The sequence below is a fragment of the Ovis aries genome, chromosome 2 (assembly GCF_016772045.2).
Source record: "Ovis aries strain OAR_USU_Benz2616 breed Rambouillet chromosome 2, ARS-UI_Ramb_v3.0, whole genome shotgun sequence".
Lineage (NCBI taxonomy): Eukaryota > Metazoa > Chordata > Mammalia > Artiodactyla > Bovidae > Ovis > Ovis aries.
In genome coordinates this window covers 176299240-176317410 of record NC_056055.1, presented here as the reverse complement: position 1 = coordinate 176317410, position 18171 = coordinate 176299240, and the positions used below count along the sequence as shown (strand labels likewise).

The window sequence follows — 18171 nt, the reverse complement described above, 5'->3', positions numbered from 1 at the left end:
TGAAGGCCTGTGGGGAGTGGACAGCTCTGCCCCATGCAGGACTGTTATCCCATCTCAAGGCGTCTGGCATCCTTGGTCCTCAGCCAGGGGCTAGGAAAGCACTCACAGCCCAAGAACTGAGCATGTGCTCACAGGGTCTAGAATGCTGTCTTTATATCACACCCTTATAGGGATACAAGAATAAAGGTGGGGATAAGTCTCAGGGGTAAATTTAGTTTTCTTAAAAACTGGATTTTTCAAGAACTGAGAGTTACCAGTCTTCCTCTGGGTCTCTTTGGTTGCTGTTTTTAAAATAAAACCTCCTTTAGAACAAAAGCTGCCTTTCCTTGCTTTTCTGATCACAAATTGTCTTTGTGACTGTTATGGTTTCAATGTTCTGCTGATGCTTATTCCAAAAATTCTGTTTTTTCTGGTTTTCTTGTTTCTCTTTTTGTCGCCTTTCTTATGTGCCATTACGTGTCCTTCTATGACTTTAAAACCTGTAATGACTTTACTGTAATTTCATTATGCTTATCTGTCCTAACCAGTATTGTGTAGTAGATACTAGTTCCATCCAGGTGATTTTCAGGGCTGGGATATAATTGAGGAAATAATGTTCATTATTTCTTGATGTGATTTGAGGGATTGAACAGCCACTTGTAACAGCCTCCACATCACCCGGTTATGACACTGTAACTCTTTCCCCGAGGGATTTTCATGGTATGGTATCCAGACATCACTGGGGCTGCCCTGTGGGTTTCAGGCAGGGCCATGGTGCACATCTCACTCTCCAGGGACCCCTAGACTCCTAGGACCCCTCTAAAGTGCCCAGGATCCAGGCCCAGAGGATCTAAGACAGCCTGGCTGTATGTCTTTTATTTTTTTATATATATATATATTTTTTTAATTAAAAAATATTTTTTCTTTGCTCGAGACAGCTCTCAGTTACAGCACTCGGGACTGCTGATCTTTGTTGTGTTATGTTACGTCTTGCTTGTCAGAATCTTTTAATGGTGACATGCACACTTTTAGCTGTGGCATGTGGGATCTAGTTCCCTGACCAGAGACTGAACCCCAGGTCCCCTGCGTTGGGAGCTCGAAGTCTTAGCCACCGGACCACCAGGGAGGTCCCCATGTGTCTTTTTAAATGTTCCATGTGAACCTGATGGGCACTCACAGGCACTAAGGGTGATACCAGCCGGGCACACCTTACAGCCTTGGTTTCCTTACCTGAACCCATCAGTGCTGTGCGTGCGAATCCAGAGGGTATACTTATCCAGCCCTGACTTAGGAGGGCCCAGTGGATGTCCTGCTAGGTCAAAAACAGAGAAGCTATGGAGCGCTCCCCCTTTTATTATCATCTGCTTATGGGGTTGACTTGGCTTCCCTGGTGGCACAATGGTAAAGAACCCATCTGCCAGTGCAGGAGAGGCAAGAGACGCAGGTTCAGTCCCTAGGTCAGGAAGATCCCCTGGAGGAGGGCATGGCAACCCCCTCCAGTATTCTTGCCTTGAGAATCCCATGGACAGAGGAGCCTGGCAAGCTACAGTCCATCGGGTTGCAAAGAGTTGGACACAAATGAAGCGAGTTAGCTTGCACGCATGCTTATGGGGTGCTTAGGAGGTTTCCATCGTCAGGAGGAAGAACAGAAAATGACTCGTTACCTACACAAGTCCGACTCTGAATCATATAAAGCATTACACTTCACCTGGCACAGAAGGCTGAAAAAAGTCAGCGTTTGTGAGACTGAGGTTCTGTTTTTCCTTTTCCAGCTGACGTCGCAGCATCCTTACGCTGAAGTTTTCATCGGCCGGCCACACGTTTGGACCGTTGACCTTGGCAATCAGGAGGAGGTCGAGGATGCCGTGAAAGCGATTTTAAGTCAGAAGGTTGTTTCTTTTATTCCATCTTCTCCATTGGTAATGTGAACGGGATGGTGTGGAAAGCATCCCAGCCCTTTGTTTGGGTAGTTAGAACGTTTCCATGTCTGCTTAACTCTGGCATTAGAAAACAGCCCAGCTAAAGGGCTGGCCTGCGGATTTGGTGGATGTTCTATGACATGGAAATGGAGCTGGTGTCCAAATGAGTGCGGATTCTGCAGATCTTTCGACACGAATCCTGGGTCCCGTGTATGGTAATAGAAGCTTGAATTGTTACTTGAGTCTTCAACCTGATTATATAGCTTTCCTAAAGATCATAAAAGATAGTCCTGCTCCCCTGCAAAAAAAAAAAAAAAAGAAGAAGTGAGAAGGATAAGGAATAATTAAGGAATTACTGGGAAATATTTTTCTATAGCATCTATTTATTTGGCTTTTCTACCTATACATCTTATAGAATTTTATATAAGAAACTAACTTCTCTGGACTTTTCCTGATCAGTTCAGCATCATGTATTAAATACCTACTGTATGCGCAGCACTTTCTGAACCACTGTAGGGGATGCTTACTTCATAAACATAAAGGAGGCTTGTTCCACTTAGGATCTCACGGCACCCCCTCAGGCAATTACTTAACCTCTGAGTTACTAACCTTCCTCATCCTTGATGAAGGATAGTTTCATCTGCTTTACGGGTGCTTGAGAAGATTCGATGAGACAATGAATATAAAGTGTTTAAAGGCAGTGTCAGCATCACAATAAACATTTAGTCAATCGTATGAAACCAGTAGGCTTCCCAGGTGGTTCTAATGGTAAAGAACTCACCTGCCAAAGCAGGAGACATGAGAGACACGGGTTTGACCCCTGGGTCGGGAAGATCCCCTGGAGAAGTGCATGGCAACCCACTCCAGTATTCTTGCCTTGAGAATCCCATGGACAGAGGAGCCTGGCACACTACAGTCCATAGGGTGGCAAAGAGCTGGACATGGCTGAAGTGCCTTAGCACACACGCACACGTGAAGTCAGGGTTAGTATCACATATGCCATAGTATTCTTTTTTATTGAAGTATAATTGATTTACAGTGTTGTGTTTCAAGTACACAGCAAAGTGGTGAAGTTATCCATGTATAAATTCTTGATCATATTCCTTTTCCATTATGGTTTATCGCAGGATATTGAATATAGCTCCCTGTGCTCTGCAGTAGGACCTTGTTTGTCCATGCTATCTGTAATGCTTTGCGTCTGCTAGCCTCGGCTCCCAATCCAGCCCTCTCCTGCAACCACGAGTCTATCCTCTGTGTCTGTGAGTCTGTTTCTGTTCTGTAGACAAGTTCATCTGTGTTGTATTTTAGGTTCCACAAATCAGTGCTATCATACAATGATATGCCTTTCTCTGACTTGCTTTACCTGGTATGATAGTCTGTTGGCTGTTGGTCCATTCATGTACCTGCAAATGGCATTATTTCATTTTTGTGGCTGAGCAATATTCCAGGGTATGTTTCTGTGTGTGTGTGTAAGTAATATATATATAGACCATGTCTTCTTTATCCATTCTTCCATCAGTGGACATTTAGGTTGTTTGTATGTCACGGCCATTGTAATACTATAATATTCTTATTTTTGTTAGTGATAGTCTTGATTTTCACTAGATTATAAGCAACATAGGCAAGAACTATATCTGTCTCACTGCTGTGTTCTCAGGACCCAGCATAATGATGTACCTAACAGGTGGATGGGAAGCATGGAGAGAGTGAGGATAGATATTTGCAAATCACCACACTAAGGTAGAGTATGTTTGGTGCCAAGACCAACATGCCAGAGATTGAGGAGTGTCTGTCTTCTCTGCTTTTTTTTTTTTAATTGAAGCATAGTTGATTTACAATATTTTGTTAGTTTTCTGTGTACAGAAAAATGATTCAGGTACATGTGTATATTCTTTCTCATATTCTTTTCCATTTTACTTTATTACAGGATATTGAATATAGTGCCCTGTGCTATACAGTATAGGAGCTTGTTGTTTACCTACTTAATATATAGTAGTTTGTCATCTCAAATTCCTAATTTATCCCTCCCTGCTCCTTTCCCCTCTGGTAACTGTAGGTTTTTCTGTGTGTCTTCTCTGCTTCTTATAAGGACATCAGGAGAATGCAGCGTTGAGTTAAGTCTCAGAGGATGAGTAGGGATCTGCAAACCTAAACTGGGATGTGGGTTCAAGAAGAAAAGAGTTGGAGGAACAGTGAGAGTCATGGGGAAGAGTCTAGAAAGACATGTATCCTGGGAGGAGTCACCAGTTGGCCATGTAAAGGACCATTCTGACCCCTTTGAGAAATAAAATGTGTACCCCACAAGAGCCAGTTTCAGCTTACTAAGAACATCTCCAGGGAATAGGAGCATTCCAGTGTTGTCCATGTCCCTTTAGAGGGAATATACTTATTGAGCTCTGGGGTGACTCCTCAGAGCTTCCCATCAGTGACGTGTACAATCACATCTCTGCCTCAACAGTTTAGGGCAGAAGTTCCCCAGACCTCTGGTGGCCAAGCTGAGAGATGAAGTGCCTAGTGAGGCTGGCTGCCTCAAGTGTCTGCTGCACGTCTGAATCTTCCCCACCAGAGGGTCCTCCTCGTAAAGATTGAAAGCTCTTTTTTCTTCAGTCTCAGAGTCCTCTAGGTGTTAGCTTCGAGAGCTGCCATAACAAAGAACCACAGCTTGGTGGTTTAAACAACACGGATTTATCCCCTCGCAGTTCTGGAGGCTCCAGTCTGAAGTTAAATGTTGGCAGGGCCATGCGCCCTCTGAAGTCCCTCTGGGAGGGCTCCTCCTTGTCTCGTCCACCTTCTGGTGTTCTTGGCTTGTGGCTGCAACACTTTAACCCCTATCTCTGTCGTCACGAAATGGTCTCCATATGTGTGTCTGTCTGTCTTCTCCACTTCTTACCGAGACATCAGTCATATTGGATTAGAAAGAAAGAAAAGAAAGTGAAGTTGCTCAGTCGTACCCTACTCTTTGCAGCCCCATGGAACTGTAGGCCATCAGGCTTCTCCATCCAGGGGATTTTCCAGGCAAGAGTACTGGAGTGGATTGCCATTTCCTTCTCCAGGGAATCTTCCCGACCCAGGGATCAAACCCAGGTCTCCCGCATTACAGACAGACACATTACCCTCTGAGTCATCAGGGAAGCCCTTATGGGATTAGAGTACAGCCTAAATCAGTATGACCTCATCTCACTTGATTGTATCTATTTGCATCTCTAAATAGAATCCCATTCATAGGGTTAGGACTTCAACATCTCTTTTTGGGGGGACAGTTCAACCCACAATACTTAGTTAAGTGTGCATGGCCTCAAAGAGGAATAATTGAAAATTAATGTACAGACAGAAAATCTTGGATCATAAAGTTCAAAACCTTATAGCTAATAGATCCCTTTTGTCAGACAGAAATCTCACGGGAATGCCTGATACATAAAGCGATGAGTGGGTGCTGAGTTCTGTCCACTCCTAAGTGAGGCTCTGTTCACTCCATGGAACATCTACTGTTCCACGTTTTAAAACCCTTTCCCTTGGTGGTTTAAACAACACTGATTTGTTTAAATAATTTTAAACTAAGGCCACTTAACTGGGTGGGGGGGTGGTAATTATAATGGATGATACGTAGGGAGAAGCTCTTTCTACACATGTAGAATCTCTCTATACATCTTTATGAGCCTTATCTCATTTAATCATTCTACAGATAAGAACATTAAGATTTAAAGAAATTCAATAATTTACTTAAAATTGCACAACTAGTAAGTAGTAGGACCTGGATAGAAACTAGTATTTTGACTGGTTTATTAAGATAAAAATTTAAAAGAAAAACAGCATGAAATGAAGTAAAGGAAACGGTGAGAGTGAGAGAGATAAAATAAGGGATGAGTGTAATACAAAAACGATTGTCATTATAACCCTTAGTTCAGTTCAGTTCAGTCGCTCAGTCATGTCGAACTCTTTGCGACCCCATGAATTGCAGCACGCCAGGCCTCCCTGTCCATCACCGACTCCTGGAGTTCACCCAAACTCATGTGTATCGAGTCAGTGATGCTATCCAGCCATCTCATCCTCTGTCGTCTCCTTCTCCACCTGCCCCAATCCCTCCCAGCATCAGAGTCTTTTCTAATGAGTCAACTCTTCGCATGAGGTAGCCAAATTATTGGAGTTTCAGCTTCAGCATCAGTCCTTCCAATGAACACCCAGGACTGGTCTCCTTTAGAATGGACTGGTTGGATCTCCTTGCAGTCCAAGGGACTCTCCAGAGTCTTTCAAGAGTCTCAAGAGTCTTCTCCAACACCACAGTTCAAAAGCATCAATTCTTCAGTGCTCAGCTCTCTTCACAGTCCAACTCTCACATCCATACATAACCACAGGAAAAACCATAGCCTTAACTAGACGGACTTTTGTTGGCAAAGTATGTCTCTGCTTTTGAATATGCCGTCTAGGTTGGTCATAACTTTCCTTCCAAGGAGTAAGTGTCTTTTAATTTCATGGCTGCAATCACCATTTGCAGTGAGTTCTTATAGCCCTTAAGCTTGTTATAAATGTGTCAGAAATTTGGTACCAAGATTTCTCATATTTAATTACAAGATTTTAGGTTACATGACACTCAAAAAAGCAAGAAAACAGGATGCATCATGAAGAGAGGACTCTGTCAATAAAACCAGACCCAGAGATGACCCAGATGTTAGAACTATCAGACAGCAAATTTTAAATGCTGAGACAAATATATTAAAATGTTTAATGGAAAACGTGGACAGCGTATGTGAACAGATGGGGGCTTTTAGCAGAAATGGAAAATGAAAAAATATTAGAACCAAAGGTACAGACAGTATCAGAAATGAACTCTTTCACTGGATTTATCAGCATATGTACACAGCAGAAGAAAATAATCAGAAGAAAATAATCAGTGAACTTAATGACTTGTCAGTAGAAATTATTGAAATTAGAGAAACAAGATAAAGAGAGGGGGCATATGAGATCTGTGGAACAGCATCAAACAACCCAACTGATGTGTGATGAGAGTCTCGGAGGAGAGAATGACCAGAAGAAACATTTGTGAAAAGATGATGGCTAAGAATTTTCTAAAATTGATGAATGACATCAACCTACAGATCCTGGGAGCTCAGTGAAGGCCATGCAGGATAAATATGGAGAAGAACACAGTTAGGTACATTGTAGCTGAACTGCCAAAAATGAAAGATAAGGAAAATAATCTTGAATGTAGCCAGAGAAAAATTTATTACCTTCAGGGGAATAACAGTATGAAAGACGACCAACTTCCTATTGGAAATAATGAAGACCATAAGAGATTCCAGAGGAGCCAGATTGTGTAGAGCCTTTAAAGAGAAAGGCTGCAGAGCCTTTAAGAAATCCCCCCTTAAAGAGGGATTATGGATTTTATTCTAAGTATGGTGGGTAGTTTTGAACAGTGGAATGGCATGACCTGTCTTACATTTGAAATCATCAAGAGAAATTACATGAAGTGTCTAACTTAAAATTCTCTACCTAGTAGATAGAGAAGATAAGACTCAACCCGTGGTCTTCTGCCTTCTAAGACCATATCTCATTGACTGGTGCCAAGGCACGTGTCAGGTGGGGCCATGCAGGGGTTAGCTGATCTCAGATTGTAGTTCCCATAGAAATCCCACTCTGACTTAGAACACTGACTAATGCTAGAGGAGAGAGGAAATCCCACAGGAAGGAAGAAGGTAAAGAGGGGAAAATGTGGGGGATAGGGAAAGTTTCCAAGGCCAGGAGGGACTGCATGGTGCAGTCTGCAGGCATCCTTCCTGTGGCCATGACTAACAGTTTTTCTTCCACCAGGCAGGATGATCGAACAGCCCCCCCTGCTTCTCCATAACTGGCCCCATCTGGGATTCTCAGTCACTGTGGTTTCACATTCCCTTTCCTTCCATTCCCTCAAAGAGGCCTTGACTTTCCCTGAAGGACTGTTATGCAGAAAACTCTCTCTGTCTCACTGACACACACACACAAAACCTGTGCAACAGATCTAACATTAGAGACTAGCCAGCGCCCAATATTTCTTAAGCTGCAGAGCTTTCCCACACAGAGGGACCCTGTTCCCATCCACAGCAAGATGGCTCATGGAACTTACTGGCAGAGATGGTGTAAGAATATAGTTTCTTTTCCTTTTGGCTCTTCCTTTGTAGGAAAATTGGTTCCTTATCTTTTAGAACAGTGAACTGGCCACAGAGCAGGTAATGAGTCAGCATCCCTTTGGTTAACCTGGGTTTGGATGGTAGGGTGACATAGGAAGAGCCGTTTTTCTGTGTTTATCACATGAGCTCTTGACTTAATTCACTTTCATTTCTAATGGATGCCCTTTGGAATAGGTTGTAGGAATGCCCTTTGAGTGTTTAGTATGCTTCCTACCACATGGGATCTGTTGGTGGCATGACACATGCCGACTGCTGTTTGTTTACCTCACCCTAGAAACCCTCTTATCCCTTTATAGATGAAACTGATATGCCAAGTCCTCTATTATATGTTTTTTGTTGTTGTTCTTATTCCTCCATGTATTTTCCCACAAACATGGGGGGAGACATATTCTCTAGCCAATTAGAGAAAGCTTCTGGAATCACTCACAGGTTGGTTAAATAAATATTCTTTAAAAGAAAATAAAAAGTATACATTGGGTGTAAAGGACTATGTTTGGGTTAGAGAGGGCACAGCAAGTGCAAAAGCTTGGGATGAAAAGATGCCGGCTTGGAAGATGTGAGTCAGTTAAAGAATTTTGTGCTTGTCAGAGATGAACTATCTCGGGACAAAAGGACCTCAGTTCTTGCAGAATAGTCCTGCCCTGGTATGACAGTGCTTATGGCTCTGCCTCTCTTGGCTCTCTCTGGGTGGATGTGGGCAGCAATGGCTGTGTGATATGTCATCTAATTTTGTATTCAAAGACACGTTATGAAAGTAACAATGATAGATAATGAAGATTTCAAATGTAATGTATGAATCAACACAGAAAACGGGAGAATATGCCTTGAGCCCAACTGCTTGGCTTCCCACAGATGAGTATCTTCTCTGTCAATTTCCCATTTTCATCAGGCTTCACCTCACAGATGTTTTGTCCAGGCTTCCACCCTGCAGATTTGAGATAGGCAAGTGCAGACTTAAGAGGGAAGTGGTTAACGTGCCAACTGCTGTTGGGTTCTCTGAAGCTGTGAAAACTTGGATTACTGGTGATTTTCTCCCAAGTGTAATGTCCATTTCAGGTTAATAATCCCAGACGGCTGCCCCTGAAGACACAGGCCTCAGAATGTTGGCATAGGCAGTGCAGAACTCCAACCCACTTTTCTTTCCCTTCCATCAGGTATCACAATATTGATCAGATTGCCTCCCCCACCCCAGGGAGGCACCTTCTGCTTTATTTGCACCCTCTGATAAAGTCCAGGCCCCTTAGAGTAGAAATCTCAAGTCCTTTGTGGAAATCCAGTGAGCTGCTTTCTAGCCTAGCTCATTAGCTTCCATGATCCTAGTTCTTTCAAGTCTAATCTCCCACTACTTGCTCCCTCTAGAACATCTGCCATATCTTGGTCCTCCCTCAGTCTTGGCTTGCTAGAATCATAGATGATCTTAAGAGCCCAACATTTTAGCAGAAGTTGGCTTTGACCTTCTAGCCTCCTGGGACCTCTTGCTGAAATCTCTGTGATGCGTGATCACTGTGTTTTGATCCTTGAGTTCTTTGGGTACATATTCACCTACCAGTGCAAAAGGAAGTTTTTCACTGTCATGAAATAACTCATCACATGCCTTTCTCAGGGTAGGAGGCCTGCATTCATTTACCAGATGTTTGCTGGTTCCAGTGTGTGCCCTGCTGCTCAGCACCAGGGTATACATGATCCCGCAGCCATGGACCCTGCCCCATAGATCTTACCTTCCAACAACTGACCCTCTCTGTCTTTGCTTGAATGCCTGCCATGTGTTAGACACTGAACTAAGCACTTGACTTTTTCCCTCGATATAATATTCACCACAGATTCCAAAGCATGGGTATTTCTTATCACCATTTCACACATGAAGGATCTGGGGCTCAAAGATAGTAGTTCATTTGCTCTGGGTCCCACAGCTGGTAAGGAACAGGGAGGTTGTGAAGATAGGTCTGCTGATTTCCAAGTTCATATTCTTAGCCCCTCACCTGACTGCCTGCAGGCAGTGGCACCTGAGTGTGGGTGAATCAGTAGAGAACTGTGTACAGATTACATGTCTCATGTCCTCTTTCATGATCTGTTCTGTTTCTGCAGATTGAGCCATACATGCCGTATGAATTCACATGCGAGGGGATGCTACAGAGAATCAATGCTTTCATCGAAAAACAGGTAAGACTCTCCCAAGTCCATCTGCCCTCGCCATTCCCTCCCTGCTGGTACATACCCCAGGCAGCTCGTGAATATGTAAAAGCTCACCATGATTCTGTGGGATTGTCCCAATTTGGAGGATTCCACGAGCTAGATGAGGGCTTCTTGTAATTCTAACATATGAATTGCCGTGGTCACCCAGAGGAGTCTGGCTGTCATTGGAGTAAAAATGTTCCTTGTGGGTGGAAGGTCAAATGGATACTGAAGGGAGGGACTGGATGGTCAAGATGAAAACCTCCTTCACCATCAGACCTGTGCCTTGTCCAGGAACCACACAAAGACTTGGGTGGGGAGGGGGACAGATAGATGGCTCAAAATATGTCAGTAATTCCAAATAGGTAGGACTCTTTAGTGGTTTTCAAACGTTTTTAAAAATAGGATTCCTTTTCAAATGAAACTTTACTTGAAATCCAAGTATATAAAACAGATAAAAGCAAAACTTTACTTCCAAAGCTGGGGAGGGCTCCTAGGGTCCCACCACCCCCAACAGAGTTGGGACACTGTGTCTTGTGCTCAGAGAAGTAAAGGCCAAGAGTGTCATTGCCATCATTTTAAAACCTCTTAATTCCTTAGCCTTCAAAAATAACACAGAGCTAGAAATAGGCAGGCCAAGAGCCCCGGTGGGTAGGGGAATATGAGGTCCTGGACCAGGTGCAAGAGATGAGGAGCTCTGCTTCAAAGCAGAGCATCTTAGTGCGATCAAGAGATCTTGACATGTAGGCAGGGAGGACTCTGAAGGCTGAAAGTAGAAATGGTGTGTTCAGAGTGAAAGTAGGCGTGGACTGTAGGCCAAGGCAGGTTTCCAAGGAAAGATTTGAGGCCACAGACTGTGGTAAACCATGGACAACCCTGAATGCAGCCGCTGGACAGGGCCAGCCGGAGACAGAGGCTTCAGGGGCCCAGGCCTGATGTTCTGAATGCTTGTTAATGGAAAGAGGGACTACAGTGCAGCCATCCACTGGTGTTCCAGCCCCTCCGCTGAGGCCTTCTGGCCATATGACTTGGATGTGTTAGTTTCCTCCCCTGCAAAATGAGGATGATACTAGAACCTCAAGCGGCTACTGTGAAATGAGCTAGTACATATGAAGTGCTTGGAACAAGGCCGACACATATGTTCAATAAAGACACACTGTTGCTGTTGATTATTTAGTATACATTATAGTATTATTATGTGACAATGTATTCTACAGTAGTATTCATCAGACTTTACCAGGAGAGCTGAGCATTTGAATCACTATCTCATTCACTCTTTATATGACACTTAACTCAAGAATGACAGTATCATTATCCTAATGGGGGCAGCCCTTTTCATACAGACTTTACATCCCAACTCATCATCTCATTTATCCTCACAGTAATCCTGGGAGGTAGCAATCATCACCCATTCTCTGGATAACAAGAACCAAGAGTCTCGGCCATAGGGCTCAGGGTTGGAATGATTCCATGCTCTCGGCTTGGAATCAGGGTTGGATGCTGGGTTGGTTTGAGCCCATGCAGGCTTGTGCCAACAGCATTGCCGGAGCCTCAGGCGATGACACTTGTCCCAGAGCTATACTTCCCATCTTCTTTGATCTCAAGAAGCTGCCAGCCCTTCCCCAACGGTGCAGACGGGGATGCTGTGGCCTGTGGCAGTGAGATTTTAACACATCACAGACTTTATACTCTTCCCGGAGGCTGAGATCTTATCAGGATCCCTGCCAAAACCCACTTCCACCTTTGCTGTCTCCACTTCCTCTCACGGAAAATGGTTACTCACCACCACACTGTAAAAAGATATTTTGGATTTTATATCAGAGTATAGATGGTTTACAATACTGTAGTAGTTTCAGGTATACAGCAAAGTGATTAAGTTATACATGTGCATTCTTTTTCAGATCGTTTTCCCATATAGGTTATTTCAGAATATTAAGTATAGTTCCCTGTGCTATACAATGGGTCCTTGTTAATTAGTATATATATATACTAGTGTGCATATGGCTTCCCTGGTGGCTCAGTTGGTAAAGAATCTGCCTGAAATGCAGGAGACCTGGGTTCAATCCCTGATCGGGAAGAGTCCCTGGAGTAGGAAATGGCAACCCACTCCAGTATTCTTGCCTGGAGAATTCCATGGACAGAGGAGCATGGCAGGCTACAGTCAATGGGATCGCAAAGAGTTGGACACGACTGAGTGACTGTCATTGTCACTTGTGTGTATATGTTAATCCCAAACTCCTAATTTATCCCCTAACCACCACCACCTTTCCTCTTTGGTAACCATAAGTTTCTTTTCTATTGTCTGTGAGTCCGTTTCTGTTTTGTAAAAAAATGTTCATTTATATCAATTTTTAGAATCCACATATAAGTGGTATCATATGATATTTGAAAAGACTATCATATTTATTTGAAGGCCATTTTTCTTTCTTCCCTAAAATTCTTGAATGCCAGCCAGTCTTAGAAGTTATCATGTAACCCATTCTTTTCAAACCTATTACTAGATTTCCCTTCAAACAGGAAGGTCCTGTTACGCAAATAGACCTTGTTAAATGTTCAGTGATGCAGGGCCACACCCAGTTTGGTCCCCTTGACATCCAAGTGCCTAGCCCTCTGCCTGTCAGGGAGAAGGTGAACAAAGCTGAAAGAATGATTAAATGAATGGGAGGGTGATGAGTGTGCGTGCTTTTCATTCCTGTGTGCCAAGATCCGGCAGGCTCATCTTGACCCTAATGACTTGGAGAGGCAATTCATAAAAGGGCCTTTCCACACTTCTCCTGGGTAGAGATTTTCTTCTGCAGAGCTCTGCAGCTCACAGAAACCCAGGGGTTTCTTTTCTGCCTGCTGTTATTCATGCATCCGCTCTGTAAGTATTTGTCAACTGGAGGGGACTGCAGACTGTTCCTGGAGTTGGGGAAGAAGAGGTGTCAAAGGATGAGTCTCTGTCCTTAAGTAGCTTCAAGGTCAAGATGATAGGCAGTGCTGCCGCCATTGATTACATCTGTCGCAGCGACTCCCTGGGTGTGCTCTGGGATCGTGTAGCTCAGGTGCAGGGTGGGGACGGGGGAGGGCGGGGAGAGTGTCTGGAAGCACTTTGCGGAAGATGAGTCCTGAAGGCAAAGTGGGGGTCCCCGAGAGGTTGAGATGCAAAGGCCTGGGGGGAAAAAAGGAAATGGTGGTGAATTGGAAGATTGGCTGTGACTGAAGAGAGAGAGAAGATGCAAGAGGAGGTCGGAGGAGACGCATCCTGAAAAGATGCTGAGGCTCAGCTCAAGAACTCAGAATTTGATTCTGGGACCAGAGGAGGCTGAAGACAGGTTTTAACTCAGGAATAGGGCAGCGATGCTATCAGACTGGTGTTTTAGAAAAGTGACTCTAGGAATCGCTTGTGTTTAGGGGCATTTCTTATTCAGCATTCTGTCAGTGCTGCTAATGAGCAATAACGGGGCCTATTTTGAGTTTATCCTAGGCCTCCGGGGAGGGTTTTCTTGAAGCCATAATGTTCCCCAACTCCAGAAGGAAATTAGGAAGCCAAGACCCCATTGGTTCACAGATCGGATCTTCTGCCTCTTAACGATTAGCTCCAGGCTCTGGTGTTTCAGAGCTTCGAGTGTTCATTACTATCTTCAAAGAGCAGTGAGAGGGGAGAGGCTCTTTCTGGTGTGAACAGGAAAGCCTCAAGCTCTGAAGGGTGGCGGCAGTGCACGCTTGCTGTCTCTTAAATCGTAGGAGCACCACAGCCCTAATTAGGCTGATCTCTGCCTTCAGAGCCCTCCGTGTGATCTGCTAAGGGAATAAGGAAGCTTTTATCCCAGAACCCTTTCAAGGTTGTTCATCACACTCACGCCAGGCAACAGGGGCCAGAGGATTCCATTTGACCGCAATTGAGAAAGCCCTGGGCCTCAGTGTGCACTCTGTTCAGAGTGCTTGACAGCAGGCAACCTCCCTCTCCAGACCAGGTAGCACCCAAAGGGAATGAATCCCGGCTTTAGGAAAACCACTTGCTTTTTCCCTTAATGCCCCCATTCCCTCTACTGTGCTAATAGTGTCAATTTGCATAGCAAGCCCTATTGCATTGCTCTCCAAAAGAAACACCCTCTCCAGCAGCAGGAGCGAGGAGAAAAACCCAATGTATTCTAAGATCCAGAGCACTCTTCTCCCCTAGTCTGGGTGTGTTCAGGCTTGTTAAGTTTCTCGTTATGCATTTCTTGGGAAAGACTTCGGTGCTTGCCTCAGGCCAGAAAGTAGAGCAGGTTCTTTTGATGGAATGTCAATACTCAGGTTAATTTCTGAAAGCCATGCTCACGTTATTTTGCAAGGAGCTGTATCATTTATGAGAAAAGCACTCTGGAGATAGGGAGAGGGAGAAAAGAGTTAACTCCAAGAGCCACAGTGGAATCAACTTTAGCTCCTGGGAAATCTGGTTCATGGGGGCCCATCCTGACCTCCAAGGGGGCATGTTCTAGATGCAAGAACAAACCTGGCAGGGAACCTGGATAGCTCCACGTAGAGGGGAGGGTGGAAGCGCCAGGTCACAGGGAAAGAGGAAGAGGAACCGAAACAGGGAGAAGATTGGCAGTTGCTTAAGAAGTATTCACTGTTTTGAAAAATTGGTGGTTGCTGTTTGCCCAGCCATTCCTGAACCCAGGAGGGTTAAATGGGTAATGGTTGAGTGCTGGGCCCTAGAGTCTAACAGCCAAGTTCACTTCCTGGCTTAGCCCCTACTCTCAGTGACCTTGGTCAAGTTTCCTCTTCTGTACAGTGAGGATACTACTACCTACCCCATGGGGTTGGTAGAGGAATCAAGAAATGAATACATTTTTAAGGCTGAGAAGGTACCTCGCACAGAGTAGGTTCTCTGAAAGCCTTAACTTCTGCTGCAGGAGCCCAGAAACCAATTTACTTGGTTTTCACATAAAAGACACAGCTTCTTGCAAAACGATGTGAGCACAATCATCCTGTATAGTATTTATAGGGTTTTTACAGGAAGTAGAAAATACAGCTGAAGAGCATGTTGTAAGACCATTTCAGGTGGTTTTTTTTTTTTTTTTTAGCAACTTTATTGAGATGTAATTTACAGACCCTCAAATTCACTCTATGTAAGGGTACAATTCAGTGGGGCTTTTTGTTGCTGTTAATCATTAGGGTTTGGCAGTTACTACCGCGACATTTCCATCACCTAGAAGACTCTTGTGCCCCTGTGCAGTTTCTCAGCATAATGTTTGTAAGGCTCATGTATACTGTAGCATGCTTTAGCATTGCATTCTTTTTCATTGCTGAATAGTATTCCACTGCATGGATAGACCAGTTTGTTTACCCATTCTCCAACTGATGGACATATGGGTCATTTCCACCTTTTGGCTTTTGTGAAGAGTGGAGTGCTACCTTGAACATTCGTATGTATGTGCACATGTTTTTGTTTCTCCCAATAGTCTCCTCTGTAGAAGAGTTTGAAATGTGGGAGGTTCATGTCTAAATCTTTGCAACATGAACTTGTTGGCTTGCAGTGTAAAGATTACCATAGAGATTAGTCACCACAGCTCAGCTTCATGACCACCTTCTCTGTTGCCCTTGTGGAAATGTAAATTTGCACCTGCTGCTGGGAATCAGCCCCAGGGGCCACCCATGGACAGAGTTCACTCTGAGGACAGGACAAGTTGAGAATGGCAGGTACCGGCAAGCAACTGAAATGTGTTTAATCCAATCGGTCATGCATGATGTATTGAACACTTTTTCTGTGCTTGGCTCTGGATTCTTCTGCTATAACATAAATAACAAATATGCTCCTTACTCCTTACCTAGCTGGCTAAACTTGGCCCAAATCCCAATTTCATAGCCTTGAACCTGCTTCCCACTCCCCACCCTTTTTTTTCCTTTTGCAAATTCCTGACCTTACTTGCTTTAGATCCTGCTTCCAGACTTGTATCTGAATCCACCTGCACCTGATATGTCATGGTGTAATAACTCAATCAGAGATTTAGCCAGACGTCCACTCAAGGTGGAGGGTTTATGGAGGAGATCCCAGTGCTTCACTCCAAGGGAGCAGCGTCCCCCTCTCCCCACCCCGTCTTCTCCACCTCTTTGGGTGTTAGGTGAATCACATTTTCTCCAAACTGTTACTTAGCCTTTGTTACAAAGGCAGCACCCTTACTTCATTTTCATAGTACGTTGTGTTCATTGGTTCAGAACATTACTTCTCATAAATGTGTTGATTAATAGACCTTTCTTACTATTGTTACTATAGGGAAATTTCATGCTGAAGCAAACTTAGGGAAATTTGGTGACTGGCTAAAATCATTATTAGAGAGGAATGCAGATGTTCTCTGTCTAAGTGAGCTTGTTAACCAGATTGGAAATTACTGTTTATGTCTCTTCTGGTTATGTAAAGCTTCTGGGTTAGAATAGTATCTTTTTCTATTTCTAGCAAAGCCCCAGGATGCCAAAACCATTCAGTGGTTCTTTCTTGAGCACCAATTATCTGCAAAACACTGTGTTTGTGCTAAGCCGCTAACTCCTATTTAGCCTACCAAACCCAGCCCGGAAGTCCCTATTTCCTGGAAGCCTTCACTGACACTACTCCCACCCCTTCCCGTCCCCAGAGTTAATTCTCTCTCTCCTCTCAGTGGCCTTTACATCCTGGTTGGACATCTGTTGTGTACTGTTCTGTAATTTTTTTAAATGTGGGCTTTTGTCCCCAGAGAGACTCTGTCTCATTCACATTCAGATTTCCAGCACCCAGGGCAAGTTTTAATAGTTGTTTGTTAAGTTTTGAATGGATGCCTGAGAGACCCTTCAAAGCCACCCTATGAGCATTTCAGGGAGGTTTGTTGGAAAAAGATGCCTGAGGCTGTCCTCTCTCTCTCTGAGTCTGCACTGCTGCGTTGCTTCCTAACTGTTTCTCTGTTTCTGCTTCTGCTCCTGTCTACTGGTCTCAGCTCAGCAGATCCTGTCACTCCTCTGCCCAGAATTCTCCAGTAGCTTCTATCTCATTCCAAGGAAAAGCCAAGGCTTTATATGGGTAACCACCCCCCACCCCCCGCCCCAAGCTCTGGGTGCTCTGACCTCCCAGATACCATCTCTTCCTACTTCCAACCCCCAACGCATGCACACACACGCATATGCACACCACACACGTATGGGCACACGCACACACACAGAGCTCAGGCTGTGTGGAACTGCCCGCTCCTCCTGGAACCTGCCGGACCCTTTGCTGTCACGGCCTTCGCGCTTTGTTTGCTGCTTTCTGTTATGTCCTTCCCAGACACTTGCATGGCCCATACTTTTCCTTCCTCAGGTCTTTTCTTGAATGTTGCATTCTCAGTGATGCCTTATCTGAATACCCTCTTCCCCAATAGTCCCAATTCCTTATCTTCACTTCATTCTTACTTAGAGAAATTACTAGCTTTTAACATTACATATAATTTATTTATTTTGCTTCTCTGTCTCCCTCACTGAAAAGAAGCTCTATAAAGGCAGGTGTTTTAGTTCCTTTTTTTTTTTAAACCAAGTCATCCCCAAGGGCATAGAAAAGTCCCTTGCTTATAATAACAGTAAGAGCCAACCCATGGTGTTTGGTCATGCACATTTCTGAGCACTTTACACAGTATAATTAATTTACTCCCGCTCTCCCCACAGCTCTCTGAGGTGGTTGCTGACATTTTCATCATTTTACAGTTGAGGAAACTGAGGCAAAGAAAGGTTATGGGGCTTGCCAAGACCACTCAGCTGCTCGGAGGAGCTGAGATTCAAAGCTAAGCAATCCAAACTCCAAACCCTTATGCTTTCCTGCTTCATAGCAAGTACAGTATTTGTCAAATGAACAAACAAGTGAGTTGAATGAGTGAACAAGGAGACGAGGCCAGTTGGTGTTGCCCTGTTAGCTGATGCTGAGGTTGAGTGAAACAGAGGACCTCTCACTTTCTGTGAGTACCCAGTGGGGCTGG

General features: G+C 44.3%; 1 protein-coding gene across 17 annotated transcripts in view; it reads left to right on the top strand.

Moving 5' to 3' along the window:
* Positions 1–18171, top strand: part of MGAT5 (alpha-1,6-mannosylglycoprotein 6-beta-N-acetylglucosaminyltransferase) — a 402590-nt gene that overhangs the window by 364025 nt on the left and 20394 nt on the right. For all 17 annotated transcript variants that reach the window (XM_060410110.1, XM_060410112.1, XM_060410105.1 and 14 more), the window contains 2 exons: positions 1752–1868; positions 10145–10219. In XM_060410110.1, the coding sequence (XP_060266093.1) occupies positions 1752–1868; positions 10145–10219 (192 nt within the window). The remainder of the gene's footprint in view (positions 1–1751; positions 1869–10144; positions 10220–18171) is intronic.